Source organism: Cherax quadricarinatus, chromosome 71, assembly GCF_038502225.1.
Source record: "Cherax quadricarinatus isolate ZL_2023a chromosome 71, ASM3850222v1, whole genome shotgun sequence".
Taxonomy (NCBI): Eukaryota; Metazoa; Arthropoda; class Malacostraca; order Decapoda; family Parastacidae; genus Cherax; species Cherax quadricarinatus.
Genome location: NC_091362.1, coordinates 14,174,437 through 14,194,176, shown reverse-complemented (window position 1 = coordinate 14,194,176; position 19,740 = coordinate 14,174,437). Strand labels below are relative to the sequence as shown.

At 36.0% G+C, this 19,740-nt stretch overlaps 1 protein-coding gene across 4 annotated transcripts in view; it reads left to right on the top strand.

Annotated features, from left to right (window-relative positions):
• Positions 1-19,740, top strand: part of dia (diaphanous related formin 1) — a 77,961-nt gene that overhangs the window by 14,739 nt on the left and 43,482 nt on the right. For 3 of the 4 annotated variants that reach the window (XM_053793418.2, XM_070100048.1, XM_070100047.1), the window contains exons 2-6: positions 1,955-2,096; positions 5,015-5,167; positions 7,139-7,249; positions 7,815-8,020; positions 14,308-14,319. In XM_053793418.2, the coding sequence (XP_053649393.1) occupies positions 2,061-2,096; positions 5,015-5,167; positions 7,139-7,249; positions 7,815-8,020; positions 14,308-14,319 (518 nt within the window). In that variant the 5' untranslated portion in view covers positions 1,955-2,060. The remainder of the gene's footprint in view (positions 1-1,954; positions 2,097-5,014; positions 5,168-7,138; positions 7,250-7,814; positions 8,021-14,307; positions 14,320-19,740) is intronic. The other variant, XM_053793420.2, reaches the window with a different exon arrangement.

Here is a 19,740-nt window from a genome sequence, read left to right as displayed (position 1 = left end):
TGTAGTACAGTATATGTGTATGTTGTAAAAGGATTTGAGAAGAGAAATATGAAAGATTTATTGTTAATATACTGTACTAACAATAATAATATGGTAATAATTATGAAAGTAATACTAAGGCAGTAATAATAATTACAGTATACTCATACTACATTACTAATAGTTTTAGTACTTAAACTAATACTACAGTTCTAATAATTATACTATGTATTAATTATTATATTACTACTGTATATGTACATTTGGAACACTTTGGCAGACAAACATTTAACGGTTGCTGTCATTTTCAGTCTAGAAAAAGCTAATGACACTACCTGGCATTTTAACATTACCCAAGCTTTTTTCCTGGGCCTGCAAGGCAATATGCTACTTTTCCTCAAAGCATGCCTATTAGAGAGGAACCTCAGCATTTGAGTAAATGCCAGTCTTTCTCCCAACTTTGACTTTGTGCGAGTCGAAGGCATACAGCAAGGCTGCCTCCTCAGCACTACATTATTTTTGATAAAGATCAGTGGACTTGCCTCGGTTCTGCTTACAAATATCCAGTCATTTTTATATAATAATTGTTATGCTATCACTTGTGGAGGCCTGGATGTTAGCTTATAGTAACCACTCTCCAGTACATTATCGATTGTACTGCCAGCTGGGTCACTTCAAATTTTCTGTTGCTAAAATCAGCTTGATAGCTTTTACATAACACCCTGTCTTCCCACAGCCAGTTATTTTATACCAGTATGGCTTCCCCTTTGTAGTGCATAATATGGTTGAATTTCTTGACTTTGATTGTCGAATGTCATGGAAATCTCACACTAGGCCCTTCTGTCTTAGGCAGTTGAACCTACTTAATTAAAACTTTAGGCCATTTTTGTAGGGAAGCTTTCATTCAGCCCTTATCTTTTCTAAGGTAGACTATGGAAATCAAGTACAGTGGACCCCCGGTTAACGATATTTTTTCATTCCAGAAGTATGTTCAGGTGCCAGTACTGACCGAATTTGTTCCCATAAGGAATATTGTGAAGTTGGTTAGTCCATTTCAGACCCCCAAACATACACATACAAACGCACTTACATAAATACACTTACATAATTGGTCGCATTGGGAGGTGATCGTTAAGCGGGGGTCCACTGTATATTCCTGAGCGTCCTCTAGGGTATAGTGGTACCGATGCTTTAATATGGGTGACATATGATCCAGAAATGTTGAGTTAGGGTAAAAGTTGAAGGCAGTGGTAGATAATTGCCTGACATAATTTGTGGTACGTTATGCATAGAATAAAAAACGAAGGAATTAGATGGTGTAGGGGTGTCAAAGGTATAATTCAGTGTGTAAGGGGTTATTAAGTTGATATAGTCATGTAGTAAGAATTGAGTAAGAAATATTTGTGAAGCAGGTGGAAATATTTAGAATGGGTGGATAGTGTGAAGGACTTATACTGTATGTTTGAAAGATTGGTGTTAAAGGTATTGAGAGGTAAGGTAGCATCTTTAGATGCACATGAACCTGTTTGATCAGAGTGGATATGAGTGATGTATGGGATTTGATGTGCTGTTGGAGTGTAGGTAAGGTATTATCTATGAACTAATTTTGAAAACTAGCTAGCCAGACTTGAGTTTTGTGGGTTGGAATGTATAGTGCTTGCTTCTGAGAGGGGATGGGGATGTTACAGTTCACTGAGTCAGCACTGGATTACTATGTCTTTGCTCTTTCATGTCCCATGCTTGAAATTTGTTAAAATAATTAAAAAAAAAATTAAGCTTTTTTCAATATTAATGAACTGATGAATACTGCATATACAGTTTTTGCAATTCTGCATTTTGTTTTGAGTAAGCAGCTACAGTGCATGTCGAGGAATTTTCTTTTTTTTAACACATCGGCCATTTCCCACTGAGGCACGGTGGGACTATTTTCTTTGCTGTCTTTATCATAGGTACAATTAGAATCTGTCTTTTGCAGGTTAACCAGAGTCAGTTGGTGCAGAAATCCAATGTAGCTTCCAGATTCAAGAACAACTTGATCATTTTTGTAGTATATAGTTATATTTGTCGTCCCAGCCTGAAAGATGTCACGCAACGACAGATCCAAATCCACAAGCTTCGTAAGTATTTTTTTTTTTTTTGACAAGTAATTTAAAGGTATACTTTTTATAGTTTAAAAAATGCCAAAATATAATTGGCTTAAAATGTGACAATTATGATGTGAAACTCCCATTAAAGATTTTATCACTTAAGTTTTTCTCAAAGTGTGTGCAACTTGCAAAATTGAAAGAGTTAAATTTCCAGTAGCTTTATCTATGAAAACCCTGTGAGCTGGGGGTCCCAGAAGACTTCCCTTCTTGAGAGATTAGTTTTGGCAACGAATAAATATTGATATGAGGACCCCTCAAAATGATCTGTTTTGAAATCTATGGTTGAGGCTAGTATCCTTGGCAAGCCTTGAGTCTCTGGTAGGGAAGGGGACAAGAAAAAAGAGAGGTGATAAGAAATTCGGGCTAAGAAGTGTGTACTGTATTTTATTTAAACCAAGCACTGCATTTAATATAAGTGTTAAAATTAGCATTTTAACATGTATATTAAAGAATTTGGAGGGATATGTTATTTTTTTTTTTTTTTTTTTTTTTTTTCCAACAAGTCGGCCGTCTCCCACCGAGGCAGGAGGATATGTTATATATCTTAATATATGCTTCTAAGCTGTTGTATCTGGGTATCTCTGAAAAAACAGTGATTATGTATGAGTGAGGTGAAAGTGTTGAATTATGATGAAAGTATTTTCTTTTTGGGGATTTTTTTCTTTCTTTTTGGGTCACCCTGCCTCGGTGGGAGACGGCCGACTTGTTGAAAAAAAAAATTAAAGAATTCAAATAGGCATACTGTACTGTATTTTGTAATGTTTGTTTATAAATTTCTGTTAAATCACTATACTGTTAAATTTGTTAAATCACTATACTGTTAAATGTCTGTTAAATCACTATTCATTATATACTGTACTTTTTTTGTAACATTTGTTTATAAATTTCTGTTAAATCACTATACACTGTACAAGTATAAGCATGAAACTTAATACCACATCATCTCAACTCATGAGTTGCCAAATGTCAACACTCTCAGGAACCCCTTTATATTACATCATTTTATGTTGGTATTTTGGCAGACAAATAATATATTGTATTTCCATCAAATAATAATTATTTATTCCATTATAATCAGTCATAATTTTTTAAATCAAGAAAATTTGTGCTATCAGTGTCAGTCCTATTATATCACTGCTTTGAAACAAGTTTGGTCCTGTAGTATGATGCCATAAGCTCAGCTCACTCAGATGAGCTGAGAGTGGTAAATTTGGACCTAGATATGAGAGAATGGTTCTCTGCGGTAAGTGTGCACCATATAAAAAAATCCTGCAGCACGCAGTGCGTCATGAGAAAAAAATGCAACCATTTTCTGGTTTAAAATAGTGACTGCAGTGTATTTTCATTTTTTTTTTTTGGCTGTATTCTCAGTTTCTTGGTCTCTTTTGATAGAATGGAAGATATATTACAGAAATAGAGATGATTTTGATTAGTTTCGGGACTGAAAGTAGCTTGAAATTAAGCTCAAAGTAGTGGAAATGATCAATTTTTGCTGATATTCCAGAGTACACAAATGATGTCGCTTCTCCAGTACTTGTCCAGCTGGCCAGTCTAATACACATTTTGGAATGCACTGATGTTATTTATAAAGTCATTACAATAATGTAGTAGTCTGCATAAAAGTAAATTTTCTACTTTGTGTGAATAAAAATTCAAAATGAAAAGCAAGCGTAATATTAGAGGGGCTTGGAGATGTGACTTAGGAGCAGAGGAAATGTTTATTTAGTTCCAGGAATATCTATATTGTTTATTCTGGACCCTGTTTTCAAATTTGCAATTGATGAATTTTGTGTGAAACTGGCCAAATTACTAATTTCTGATTACAGTCTCTCCACTTAACGACAGAGTTCCATTCCTAAGACCACATTGGTAAATTAATTTGTAAGCAAGGAGCATACCATAATGGTAGTGGGTTTGTGTCAACCATCTTTGATATTGTTTTAATGTCACCTTGGCACCATTTATAAAATTTTTAGTATATTTTTAAAAGTTTATACAGTAATGTATGTATATTGTAATAAACAGAATAGAGGAAATCAGCTCTAATATACATTATTTATGTATGCATACTGGCCAGAAAGCCTGTCGTAAGTCCGAGTCGTTGGTAAACGAGTACATCGCTAAGTGAGGAGAGGCTGTACTTTATTGAGTAGTTGAAATAGGTAAATGGGCAGTTTTTTGTACTCATTCAATAGAATAGAAGGAATACTAGTGAAATCGTTGTGAATTTGGTCAACCGGAACAATGGAATTGACCAAAAATAGTGCAAAGTGGCCAAAATTGCTGATATGTAAATATCGCCAAGACCGCTTTGTGAGAGCATAATTCCATCAAATTTTGGTTTCATTCCCTTCTGAAAAAGATTCTCTGTCATTTCATAAGATAAAATAATTTTTTTTTTTAATTCTTCAACCTTTAGAGCAAGTTTGTGAGCAGGTGCTGCAACACTGAAAGGGCTAAACTATTGTACATATTAAATAATTTTGAGGGATTTTGTTGCCAGTGGTACATCGTCATCTTTCAACAAACCAGCCTTAGCTCACCAAGGCAGGGCCGCCCAAAAGGAAAAACGAAAGTTTCTCCTTTTAAATTTAGTAATATATACAGGAGAAAGGGTTATTAGCCCCTTGTTCCCGGCATTTTAGTCGCCTCTTACAACACGCATGGCTTATGGAGGAAGAATTTTGTTACACTTTCCCGTGGAGACCGTTGGTACATATGTTTCTTATAAAATTAGCAATGAATACTCAGAAGTGGGAACAAACTACCCACAAACAACACTTTTATAATTTCAGTTTTCATTAATGTATCTGATAAACTGTACTGCATTAATTTGCTTTCTTTTAAGCTCATTTTTTAAATTATGGTAATTATAATTTTTATTAAAGTTGACCAAGATGGACAAGATGCTTACTGGGACTTCCAAGAAGAAGATGGTTGGGAAAGAAAGGAGTAGCCACCTTCCTAGACCAAACTCAGACATAGACCTTAACGAAATAGAGGAAGACCAGTATAACATTGATAACCTCACCGATGATCAGGTTTCTATATACTGGATTATTGTTTTAAATTTATAATTAAACATAAAATGAAGAATTGATTTCTTGATTAACTCTTCTAATAGTTAAATGTTTGGTGCTTGAATCAGTCAACTTTATATTTTAAGAACTACAGTACATATAGTATTTATGGAATTTGTAATTTTAAATAACGTAATATGTTATGGCCATCTTGTAATACTCAGAGCTTACTGGATATGGAATACATATTTTCATTTTTAATCTGGCTATCTTCCACTAAGGTAGGGTGATGAAAAAAGGAAACATTGAGCATTATTCATTCATTAGCTGTTTTGCTGGAAGTGAGCTGGCATTTCAGTTTAGAAATTCAAATGACCCTCTGCACTTCAATATCCTCATCTCTCCTGCAAAGTGCAGGCATTGTACATTGGAACCTCAATGTTCAAATGTACCAGAACTCTAACAAACAGGAGTCTGAATAATTTTGTTCAGAAAAAATTGACCGATATTTCCCATAAGAATTTTTGTAAATATAATTAATATGTTCCAGACACCCGAAAATATTAACAAACAATACATTTTTTAAATATTAATTATAGTTTTACATACAATAAATGAACATTTAAATCACTATTAAATACCTTTATTGAAGACTCCTCTTGGTTTATAGAAGACAGGGAGAAGGAGGGAGGACTGATTATTGTTTGGAAGGGGAATCCCCCTCCATAAGAACTTCAGGTATCAGAGCCCTCTCTGGGGTTACTTCCGTCCCTGCCTGCTACACTCCCTGCATGCCTGCTACACTCCCTGCATGCCTGCTATACTCCCTGCCTTCCTCCTACACTTCCTGCTATATCCTGCCTCCCTACTACACTCCCTGCCTGCCTCCTACACTCCCTGCCTTCCTGCTACACTTCCTGCCTGCCTGTTACACTCCCTGCCTGCCTGCTATACTCCCTCCCTCCCAGCTACACTCCCTCCCTCCCAGCTACAGTCCCTGCATGCCTGCTACACTCCCTGCCTCCCTGCTACACTCCCTCCATGCTACACTCCCTGCCTGCCTGCTACACTCCCTGCCTCCCTGCTACACTCCCAGCCTCCATTCCACACTTCCAGTTTCCCTGCTACACTCCCTGCCTCCCTTCCACAGCATATGTGTAAAGAACCTAGGATAACCCAAAAAGTCAGAGTGACTTATTTCCATTGGGGTCCTGCCTCCCTGCTTCACTTCCTGCCTGCCTGCTACACTCCCTGCGTCCCTGCTAAACTTCCTTTTGCAACATTAGCTTCCTTGATGTTTGGATGAATGAGCAAAGGTGTCCTCACTCACCCAGAGACACAGCCAGACTGACTCACGAATGCACGAGCGGCTAGTGGGCAGGTGGGTGGACGTGTCCAGTACAGCCGATAAGTGAAATAACGGCTGATAACTGGAAGCCGAAAAACCACTCGATAACCGAGTTGGTCAGTAAGCGGAATGGCCGATAACTGAGGGTCCACTGTCACTGTACTGAATAAGCAATTGCCTGATAATTGATGATGATCTTTTATACTGATAATCATTTTTGTTATAAAGGTTTCCCTTGATTTTAGGGATTCCTTCTCTCTCGCCCTTGCTTTCATGAAGTCCCCTTTGTCTCTTTGTAAAATATTACTTAATCATACCTTATTACTAGTTCTTGTATGTGGCACCTTTATGCTGGTGTAAGGAATTTGAGCTATCCTCCCTTTTCTCAAATTAAATTTGACTGACGCTCACTTCCCCAAGCACTCCTCCATGAATATAATTTAATTACGTAATATAGTAGGAATATAATATAATTATACGTATATAAAATATAATTATTTTCCAGTTGCCCCCAAATTATATAAATTTACTAAAATATTGATATGAAGAAGTTTAATATGGTTTAAATAAATTAGTTGTTCATTTGTGATGTTATACTTTTAAGTAAATTTTTTTACAGCTTAAAATCTTTCATATCTTGGCAGGTAAAAGACCATTTTCAAAAGATGATGACTGATATGAATATTCCGGACGAGAGCGTCATGATGAAAACATCCGTAGATAAAATGAGGATTATGTTAGCGAGTAATTATAAGGTGAGCATTTCTTCTTATCTGTGCCTAGCCACTTCAGCTGAAGTGGCTAAGCATAGTTTTGCAAACAAGAAATGATTACTTTGATGCTGCAAGTGCATGAACTCCCCTGTAAATGAAGTTTTTATATTCTTACTAGGTATCTATCTTACAATTTTTATATAGTAATCATTAATATTAAAATAATGAGAGTTTTGATATAGAAATGGTGCATTGTTTGCACTTCCTTTTATTTTTGTACCTCTTTCTCCCATCCCTGCCCTCCAATGTATGTATACTAGTTTATGGTACAAGTTGGACCAAAACATCATCAGCTTCTTTCTCCTGTGTGCAGATTATTTGTGTATTGTTCCAGTCATGATATTTTGCTTTTTTTTTATTCTTTATAAGCTACATTTGCTTTAAGCAAATTTTTTCTGAATGATCATGTAGGAATGCTTTAGTTTTTCAGAGTAAAGGAGCACTGTATTATCATTACAGTAGGCCAGTCAGGCTTCTTGGCTTTTTTATTAACAGTTTGCCTTGCATACTTGCAAAGTTATTAAATATCATGTATCTTATTTAACAGATGATGGCACAAACTCAACATAAATTTGAAACACCATTGGACTACATAGATTATTTAAAACGTGATGACCTCAGCGTAAAGGCCCTCTTCAAGGTTCTAGAGAGTTTGCAAGTAGCTCTTCGCAGCAACCGAATACAGTGGGTGCAAGAATTTAGTCAAAAGGGCTTAAAAACCTTATTAAGTACCCTTCATGAATGTTACAGAAGGTAAGAATTAAAATTTCTCCAAATTAAATTTGTCTTCTTACTAAATGCATGTATTATGAAATTTATTCCATTAATTATTTTCACTAATGTCTTTCATTAGCTTGATTTTTTAAATAAATAACAAATGTACTTTTTTTTAATTGAGATTAGCTTGGCAGTAAAATTAATGTTGACGTAGAAGCCTTTTTTAATGAACTTATTGTAAAAGGACCATGGTGTCTGTGTTGATTTCAGAAGCTTAATTTTAAGTTCTTTTAAAGTTCAGTTCAACCAAAATATAAACAGATTGGGCAAAATTTTTAACAATTATAGGAGTGAGAACATTATCGTATATTTTAAGTTACCCATATGTTTTTTTTCAATTTAAAGTCTTTTTGGAATGGTAAAACAATTTATATTAAAATTCAGATGTTTTAATTATTTTTATTTCATTAATTTTGTAGCTTTTATCTAGCTTTACATATTCTTATATAGAGTATATACTTGCAGGCATACTATATACTTGGAGGCAAAAAATGTTATCTATGGAGGCAAAGAATGGAATGTATGAAAGTATAATAGTACCAACACTCTTATATGGGTGTGAGGCTTGGGTTGTAAATGCTGCAGTGAGGAGGCAGTCGGAGGCAGTGGAGATGTCCTGTCTAAGGGCAATGTGTGGTGTAAATATTATGCAGAAAATTCGGAGTGTGGAAATTAGGAGAAGGTGTGGAGTTAATAAAAGTATTAGTCAGAGGGCTGAAGAGGGTTTGTTGAGGTGGTTTGGTCATTTAGAGAGAATGGATCAAAATAGAATGACATGGAGAGCGTGTAAATCTGTAGGGGAAGGAAGGTGGGGTAGGGGTCGTCCTCGAAAAGGTTGGAGGGAAGGGGTAAAGGAGGTGTTGTGGGCAAGGAGTTTGGATTTCCAGCAAGCATGCATGAGCGTGTTAGATAGGAGTAAATGGAGACAAATGGTATTTGGGACCTGACGAGCTGTTGGAGTGTGAGCAGGGTAATATTTAGTGAAGGGATTCAGGGAAACCGGTTATTTTATATAACCGGACTTGAGTCCTGGAAATGGGAAGTACAATGCCTGCACTCTAAAGGAGGGGTTTGGGATATTGGCAGTTTGGTGGTATATATTGTGTATTTTTATACATATATACTTCTAAACTGTTGTATTCTGGGCACCTCTGCAAAAATAGTGATTATGTGTGAGTGAGGTGAAAGTGTTGAATGACGATGAAAGTATTTTCTTTTTGGGGATTTTCTTTCTTTTTGGGTCACCCTGCCTTGGTGGGAGACGGCCGACTTGTTGAAAAAAGAAAAAATTGCAGGAGTTAAGTTTGGGTGGCGGGGGGGACATCCAGACGATCATAAAAATTAATTTCGTAATTCAAAAGTTCTGGACAGTAGGCAGTCTCATACACCCTTTTTCCCTCATTAGTCTTTTAATGGTAGGGTTTGCTATACGTATTTTTCGTTAAATCAGTTGACTGGATATCACCTAAATTAATGCAGTGATGGTATGCATGCACAACAAGTGTTCTGTGTGTGTATCTTCTGCCTGTGGGTGCCTGTTGGTGTCAGTAGCAATAATTTATACCAGGAAAGTAATTTCTACGAGAAAATTATTTGGACCCTCTGTGAAATCCCATACATCTGTGACTTGGTGTACCATGTGATAAAATTTATCACATATCTTCTAGAGGCTGCTACAAATACATGTAGATTTTAAAGCTCTGGCAAAGCTGTGGAAATTTCATTTCTTTGGAATTTGTTTTACCAAGCTCTTGATAACCATCATTGGGGAACTTCAGAAATCCAGGCAGATTGTTAGTCTCATGACCAGTAGCTACTGCAGATGGAAAGATGCCAAGATGATCAATAACAGCAGCAGTTTGGGAAGGCATTCACCTAATCCAGCTGATTTTGTGATACTTCACTGTACTAGTAAATTGGAAGAACCACTAATTAAGTAGAGTATATTTGGTGCTAATTCTGAGGAAAAATATGTAGCACAGAATGCATGTCAAAATGACTTGAAATGTAGAGTGAGTATCATGTGGAGCCTCTGACCACTTTTGGTACAATTAGTAGCAGGAGACAACATTCTGCTTTTAACATTGATTATCTTTAATTTATTTAGCTTTTCAGTAATATAAATAAAAATAAAAATATTTGGGAAGTTTTGGAAGAATTCACCAGTATGGGCACAGCCAGGTACATGATGCATATGTTCAGAGGGTTAATAAAAGGAATTTATGCAAATATGTGGAGTCAAAAAACGTTATCTATGGAGGCAAAGAAGGGAATGTATGAAAGTATAGTAGTACCAACACTCTTATATGGGTGTGAAGCTTGGGTGGTAAATGCAGCAGCGAGGAGACGGTTGGAGGCAGTGGAGATGTCCTGTTTAAGGGCAATGTGTGGTGTAAATATTATGCAGAAAATTCGGAGTGTGGAAATTAGGAGAAGGTGTGGAGTTAATAAAAGTATTAGTCAGAGGGCAGAAGAGGGGTTGTTGAGGTGGTTTGGTCATTTAGAGAGAATGGATCAAAGTAGAATGACATGGAAAGCATATAAATCTATAGGGGAAGGAAGGCGGGGTAGGGGTCGTCCTCGAAAGGGTTGGAGAGAGGGGGTAAAGGAGGTTTTGTGGGTAAGGGGCTTGGACTTCCAGCAAGCGTGCGTGAGCGTGTTAGATAGGAGTGAATGGAGACGAATGGTACTTGGGACCTGACGATCTGTTGGAGTGTGAGCAGGGTAATATTTAGTGAAGGGATTCAGGGAAACCGGTTATTTTCATATAGTCGGACTTGAGTCCTGGAAATGGGAAGTACAATGCCTGCACTTTAAAGGAGGGGTTTGGGATATTGGCAGTTTGGAGGGATATGTTGTGTATCTTTATATGTGTATGCTTCTGGACTGTTGTATTCTGAGCACCTCTGCAAAAACAGTGATAATGTGCGAGTGTGGTGAAAGTGTTGAATGATGATGAAAGTGTTTTCTTTTTGGGGATTTTCTTTCTTTTTTGGGTCACCCTGCCTCGGTGGGAGACGGCCGACTTGTTGAAAAAAAAAAAAAAAAAAATGTACTAACAATACTCCATAACTCATGTTATTTTTATATATTTATTTATATTTGGTGCCTTTTGAGCTCTCAAAAACACTAGCCATAAGCCAGTATATACAGTATATATATTAAAGCTCCTTTTATTAAAAACATTCCAGTGTTATTTTTCTTTGGGTGGACTTACACATTAATTTGTCATCCCCCTCTGCTTTTTTTTTTTTTTTTTTTTCACCTAATGTAAAGCAATAGACCTGTGTAGTAAATATCTTTAATGCACCAGCAAGGCCTCTGTCCTCTTAATAGTTAATACATGCACAAGTTTTTAATATAGGAATTATTAACATTTCAGTTTTTTTTTTTCAGGACCTTAGTTTTTTCAACATATTTATACTTTAGACAAATAGGTTAAGTACTAATATCTTCTAAATTTATTTTGGTGACATTCTGATTATTAATATTTCTTCAGAAATATTTTTAAGGACCAAAATTTATAGCATGTGTTTTTTTATAGAGACAGGCTAAGTTCTGATATTTTTGTACAGACAGGTTAAATACAAATTTTTTCTTATTTTATAATTTGATGTTAATCTGATTAAAATTTAATTCAAGTGCCATTGTACACCCTTTATATCACCATGCATTTAATATTCTTTCATAGTGAAGCTGTTCTATTCATTAATTTCTGTTTTAAGCATTTTAGGCAAATTTTTGTTTTGCTTGTAAAATCTGTCAATAATGTTTAAATAAATTTTACGGGAACAAAATTTACTATCTTAAACTGCCAATGATTTTTACTTTTCTCATTTATTTCTTGCACCATGTTTCCTCCCCACATGAGTTGTTTTAATGGGCATGTCTATGTTAATGTTTTTACTTTGTAACTTGACAATACATGATTAAGTGTGCATTCTAAATATTTCTTTTGGACTTAGCTCTCATAAAAGGATGTTTATGACATGAAAATCATACCTAAGTACATATATCCTGATCTGTGCTGTAACCCAGCATAAGAATTATCTTACATGTAATTTTCCACTTGACCTTTCCACGAGGTAGGTTGCCAACCATCACCCTTAACCTCATGTATTTAACTCTCTCACCAGCATTAAGGACAGTGCCTTGATGCTGGTGAAAGACTCTTGATCCAAGAAATAAAAGCTGTCCTCAGCTTCCTTAGATCATACCTAATTACCTTTCTCCAGGCACTATTACCCTTGATGGTTTAGTGCTTCCCATGAATATAATAATAATAAAAATACTCTTGTATGTCTCCCTTTCAAACCTCAGTCATACTCTCCAGATGTCCAGAAAGTCATAGAATATTTATCTTCACCTACTCTATCCCACACTTCATGTGTCAAGCCTTCTCTACTATTCCATTTATGTCAGATATTTCTGCATTACTTCTTTCCCATCACCCTGTGTCACATAATCTGAGGAGATTATACCATTATGTCATATGAGTGTGGCAGGATTGCTATTTTTTCTTCCCCATGAGCATGTAAGATGACAAGTAAATCTTACAAACTTCTACTTATATTCAGTATACACTTAGGTAGCTTTATTTTCCTGTGTTTCATCATTTTTTTTTTTTACGAGACTTGGCCTGGGACCGGGCCATGGGGCTGCGATTTCTAGAAACATTAACAGATGTGGTTTTTCTCTGATAGTTCATTTCCATAACCTGAATTTTAGATTTGCATCTCATTTCCTGTCATGTTTCAGTCCCATTGGTCATGATTAGGAGGAGTATTCTCATTCCTTTTTTTTCTTTCACTTCCATAGTATCATTTTTTCTTTTATGTATCCTTTAGAGATCCAGTCACTTTTTCTTTAGGACATGCCCTTTCCACTTATTTCATCCTATGTTGTCCATGGTTGCATTTTACTGATATGTGATTTTTCAGTTTTATTTTAATTATTTCATTAAATGTCTTTATTATCTAGGGTGAGGCAAAAGTCTATCTTCATATTTTTTGAAAATCTCTAATGTTCTTCCTGGCATTTAGCTTTATTTATTTTATATCACACTTAGCAGATGTCATTTATCAATAGTACCGAACAATCAGACAACGAAAATCTTGCTTCTCCATCTAGATGGAGACTTCCCACACACTCATCTCTGATAGCTCCTTGCATATGGAAGAGGAAACTGTGCTTAGTCCATGATATTTATTAAAGGAAATGTTTTGCCACGAGTGGCTCCATCGGTAGTAAGGATTGTTGAACCCAGTATGGGGAAACGTTTCTTACAATAAATGTTGCAAACTGTACATACTTTTCCATAGTTTGTCGGTATCACCATACCATCTACCCTAGCTGCATCTACATGTTCAGTATCGAATGCCACTACTTATTTTAGGCACACTTATTTGAGAAGCTTACAATAAAGATTTGAAATCTACATATCTGATGTACATTCTCCATTTTCAAGACACCTTAAATTGATTTTTATTCCTTCTATGAAGTTATGGAAATTGACATGTATGTATATACTTTTTTATGCTCATTATATTAATTAAGGAAATGTTATGCCACAATAACTTCTAGAACAGGTGAGCTTTGAAAAAAAAAAATGAAAGCATTGAAAATCTTTTCTCTTAAATTTAAGCCAAGAGGAAAAGGGGGGATATATGTAATACGCACTGCTTGATTATGAAGGGATATGATAAAACAGAAAAGACAGTCTTTTTCATATCCTTAATAATTAAGCCAAAAGGCCACAGTTCCAAACTTCTGTGAAAATGTAGAAAAGATAGCTGGTAATAACTCTTCACAAATAAAAGTGAGAGATAAGTGTAGTGGGCTCCAATTATAGGGAATATATGCCCTAGTCATTGGTAACTTAAGAAATATTTATACATCAAATATAAAGATGGAACACCACAAGCATAGACAATCATACACATGCACACTTTCGTGTTCACATACTGAGAAACAAAGAACATTACTCTTTGTTTTGTGTAGTTTACTTTAGAAAGAAGCAGTAAGAGGATAGAGGATACCTTAATGCTGGTTTGCTTATAATAATATTCCTGCCTGTGTAATAATAAGGGGCTTTATAGTATTGTATTATGTATTTCTCACAAAATTAAAAACAGATGTAGTGTAGTGCATCCAACTTCTGTTGCTAATCTTTATTACTCCCTTAGCATGTTTCCTTTGCCTGAAGTTCTTTCTGAGCTCTAACATCACTTTTTTCCATTACCTCCGGTGACTGCTATTCCTAGTGCGAACGAAGGGTAAGTAAAGCGGTGCTTCTTTGTTTATGCTCTTCTTTGTCATGGTCTTTGGAATTGACGTATCTCATATTTTATTATTCACTGTAAAAAAAATTTGCCACACCTGCTGTCTCACCAAGGTCGAGTGACCCAAAGAGGGAAACACCGTAAAGTATTTATTAAAGATTTTTATTGAAAGAGCAGTTTTTATTACTATATTATTTATTACTATATTATTGCTATATTATTTATTACTATATTATTGAGCAGGTTTTATTACTATACCATGGACCAAGGCACAAGATTGTAGTTTTTATTTTCTTATACTGTATATCATTTTGATGTATTTGTAATAATTTGGTGTAATTTGAGCATGTATACACCTTACACGTATTCATATACTCTACGCATAATTCATATACAGTGCACATCAATATAAATTATGAACAAAACACAAACACAACCACCCATCCATTAACTCACCTCACCTCTAGTTCTATGTTGGCACCTAATTTACTAATTAGAAAATAAAGCTGGAATATGAAATAGATTCTTCTTTTTCGTTCAACAAACTGGCCATATCCCACTGAGGCAGGGTGGCCCAAAAAGGAAAAATAAGTGTTCCTGTTTTTAACTTTGGTAATGTATGCAGGAGAAGGGGTTTCTAGCCCCTTGCTCCCGGCATTTTAGTCGCCTCTTACAACACGCATGGCTTACAGAGGAAGAATTCTATTCCACTTCCCCATGGAGAATGAAGGAGATAACTGGAATTAAACCCAGAATGTGAGACATTCCTGAGTCAACAGATACCAAAAATTGGAGGGGAGGAAGTGACTAGGAAGAAAGAATAGTGGATAAAAATCTTTAACATGACAGCTAACAGACTCCAGATGACACAGATAGTGTTTACACAGACGCTAATAACGGCAAGCAGAACCTTACTTCATAATCATCAGATCATTGCCTTATTAGCAGAGAGAGTTCTGGAAGATTCAATTGCCAAAAAGTTAAGTGGGTCAGATTGCACTTGGAATATGTTTTACAATTCTGGATCACAAATTACACAAAGAAAAATAAGATGAGTTGATGGCACAAAGACACTTTCAGCACAGACACTGTATATTAACCCGTAAACGGTCCAAGCAGATCTAACTTCACATGTGTAGTGCTCCAAAAGTAGATCTATGTTTTTTTTACATATTTTCAAATATAACAAAAAAAAAGTAGATCAAAGTTTTTTACACATTTTCAAATGTAAAAAAACAAAAAGAAGATCTACTTTTTTTACGTACTTTCAAATGTTGAAAAAACGTATATATACGTTTGGACCGTTTACGGGTTAATACAGTGTTTGACTCACTTGGCAGTGTCCTATTAATTTCTTTTTCTTTTTTTTTATATGGCCACCATAATAAATAAAGAGGATATAAAGAAGGGTTGGATGGGAGGCTCGAACTGTGGTTCTGAGATTATCAAGTCACCTTGCCTTGGTGGGAGACGACCGGCATGTTAAAATAAAAAATAAAGAAGTCAGTAAGCTAATATTGTACTGTCATTAATTAATAAATCCTATGAAAAAAGTTTCAAAGAAATAAACTGTTATATTAAGCAGTTTTGTTATTGTTTAAGATGCATTGTATTGCACAGTGAAAATTGTGTTTCATCCACTTTTAACCCTCCTGAACATTTTCTCAAGTTTGTTCATGTTAGTTTCCCCTCTCATTATGGGTTTCCTTTTTGTGAATTTTCTATTATTCTCCATTTCTGTCATTAATTCTGTATGATATACATTCACTGTGCATGATTAGTGAAATTTGCAAATTTATTGAAGATTCTTAACATGTAGAATTAAGTGTTGATGTCTTGACTGAGTTTAATACATTTGGCATGAGGGGCCTGATTTGCACATATAGGAAGGCCTTGCTTATACAATAGGTTAAGTTCTGAGCTACCATTGTAAAGTGAATCATAGCCTTTTTTTACTTTCAGATGTACATAAAAGCCTGATAACAACAGAGCTAGGCCTAAAATAAAGCATATACAGTACACATAATACTTTTTTTTTTCAACAAACCAGCCATATCCCACCAAGGCAGGGAGGCCCAAAAAGAAAAACAAAAGTTTCTCTTTTTAAATTTAGTAATTTATACAGGAGAAGGGGTTACTAGCAGCTTGCTCCTGGCATTTTAGTCGTCTCTTACAACAAGCATGGCTTACGGAGGAAGAATTCTGTTTCACTTCCCCAGGGAGATGAGAGGAAATAAACAAGAGTGAAGAAGAACAAGATGTGAGTGTGGGGAAGGTGCGTGAGGCATTACGTAGAATGAAAGGTGGTAAAGCAGCTGGAACTGACGGGATCATGATGGAAATGTTAAAAGCAGGGGGGATATAGTGTTGGAGTGGTTGGTATTTTTGTTTAATAAATGTATGAAAGAGGGGAAGGTACCTAGGGATTGGCGAAGAGCATGTATAGTCCCTTTATATAAAGGGAAGGGGGACAAAAGAGATTGTAAAAATTATAGAGGATTAAGTTTACTGAGTATACCAGGAAAAGTGTATGGTAGGGTTATTATTGAAAGAATTAAGAGGTAAGACAGAATGTAGGATTGCAGATGAGCAAGGAGGTTTCAGAATGGGTAGGGGATGTGTAGATCAAGTGTTTACATTGAAGCATATATGTGAACAGTATTTAGATAAAGGTAGGGAAGTTTTTATTGTATTTATGGATTTAGAAAAGGCATATGATAAAGTGGATAGGGGAGCAATGTGGCAGATGTTGCAAGTATATGGAATAGGTGGTAAGTTATTAAATGCTGTAAAGAGTTTTTATGAACACAGTGAGGCTCAGGTTAGGGTGTGTAGAAGAGAGGGAGACTACTTCCCGGTAAAAGTAGGTCTTAGACAGGGATGTGTAATGTCACCATCGTTGTTTAATATATTTATAGATGGGGGTGTAAAAGAAGTAAAGGCTAGGTTGTTCGGGAGAGGGTTGGGATTAAATTATGGGGAATCAAATACAAAATGGGAATTGACACAGTTGCTTTTTGCTGATGATACTGTGCTTATGGGAGATTCTAAAGAAAAATTGCAAAGATTAGGGGATGAGTTTGGGAGGGTGAGTAAAGGTAGAAAGTTGAAAATGAACATATAAAAGAGTAAGGCGATGAGGGTATCAAATGATTTAGATAAAGAAAAATTAGATATCAAATTGGGGAGGAGGAGTATGGAAGAAGTGAATGTTTTCAGATACTTGGGTTGACGTGTCGGCAGATGGATTTATGAAAGATGAGGTTAATCATAGAATTGATGAAGGAAAAAAGGTGAGTGGTGTGTTGAGGTATATATGGAGACAAAAAACATTATCTATGGAGGGAAAGAAGGGAATTTATGAAAGTATAGTAGTACCAACTCTCTTATTTGGGTGTGAAGCTTGGGTTGTGAATGCAGCAGCGAGGAGGCAGTTGGAGGCAGTGGAGATGTCCTGTCTTAGGGCAATGTGTAGTGTAAATATTATGCAGAAAATTCGGAGTGTGGAAATTAGGAGAAGGTGTGGAGTTAATAAAAGTATAAGTCAGAGGGCTGAAGAGGGGTTGTTAGAGGTGGTTTGGTCATTTAGAGAGAATGGATCAAATTAGAATGACATGGAGAGAATTTAAATCTGTAGGGGAAGGCAGGCAGGGTAGGGGTCGTCCTCGTAAAGGTTGGGAGGGAGGGGGTAAGGGAGGTTTTGTGGGCGAGGGGCTTGGACTTCCAGCAGGTATGCATGAGCGTGTTCAATAGGAGTGAATAGAGACGAATGGTATTTGGGACCTGACGATCTGTTGGAGTGTGAGCAGGGTAATATTTAATGAAGGGATTCAGGGAAACCGGCTATTTTTATATAGCCAGACTTGAGTCCTGGAAATGGGAAGTACAATGCCTGCACTCTAAAGGAGGGGTTTCGGGATATTGGCAGTTTGGAGGGATATGTTGTGTATCTTTATACGTATATGCTTCTAAACTGTTGTGTTCTGAGCACCTCTGCAAAAACAGTGATTATTTGTGAGTGAGGTGAAAGTGTTGAATGATAAAAGTATTTTCTTTTTCGGGATTTTCTTTCTTTTTGGGTCACCCTGCCTCAGTGGGAGGCAGGGTGACCCAAAGGGGTGTCTATATATATACTTGTACATGTATGTGTAGTATGACCTAAGTGTAAGTAGAAGTAGCAAGACATAAATCTTGCATGTTTATGAGACAGAAAATAGGACACCAGCAATCCTACCATCATGTAAAACAATTACAGGCTTTCATTTTACACTCACTTGGTAGGATGGTAGTACCTCCCTGGGCAGTTGCTGTCTACCAGCCTACTACCTAGACATAATACTTTTTTTTTTCAACAAACTGGCCATGCCCCACCAAGGCAGGGTGGCCCAAAAAGAAAAACGAAAGCTTCTCTTTTTAAATTTAGTAATATATACAGGAGAAGGAGTTACTAGTCCCTTGCTCCCGGCATTTTAGTCGGATTTTGCGACATGCATGGCTTACATAATACAGTGGACCCTCAACTAACGATATTAACCCTTTGACTGTCACGGCCGTATATATACGTTTATGAGGTACCGTATTTGACGTATACATGTATATACTCATAAATTCTAGCGGCTTCAAACCAGGCAGTAGAAAGCTGGTAGGCCCACATGTGAGAGAATGGGTCTGTGTGGTCAGTGTGCACCATATAAAAAAATCCTGGAGCACGCAGTACATAATGAGAAAAAAAAACTCCGACCGTTTTTTTTTTAATTAAAATGCCGACTTTGTGGTCTATTTTTGTATAGTATTTGTGGTTGTATTCTTGTTTTCTTGGTCTCATTTGATAGAATGGAAACTATATTATAGAAATAGAGGTGATTTTGATTAATTTTACTATTAAAAGAACCTGGAAATGGAGCACAAAGTACGGGAAATATTTGATTTTTGCCGATGTTCAAAAGTAAACAAATGATGTCATTGTCCAATAAATGTCCAAATAGCCATTCTAATATGCAGTCATGAATGGGTTGATGTAATTTTTACAATCATTACAGTATTGCAGTAGTCTGCATAACAGTAAATCTTCTATTTTTTGTTTGAATAAAATTTCAAAATAAAAAGCAAGAGTAATATCAGAGGGGCCTGGAGACATGACTGATGAACAAAGAAAATGTTATTTTAGAGCCAGGAATGTCTGCATTGTTCATTCTAGTCCTTATTTTGAAATTGTCATATTTTTTAATTTTCGTGAAATTGGCCAAATTGCAAATTTCTGACCATATTATTGGGTACTTGAAATCGGTAAATGGGCAGTTTCTTGTACTCAATCGATGGAAAAAATGGAGCTCTGAAGAAATAGCTATGAGTTTGGTTGACTGGATTAATGGAATTAGCCGAAAATAGGGCTCAAAGTGGGCAAAATCGCCGATT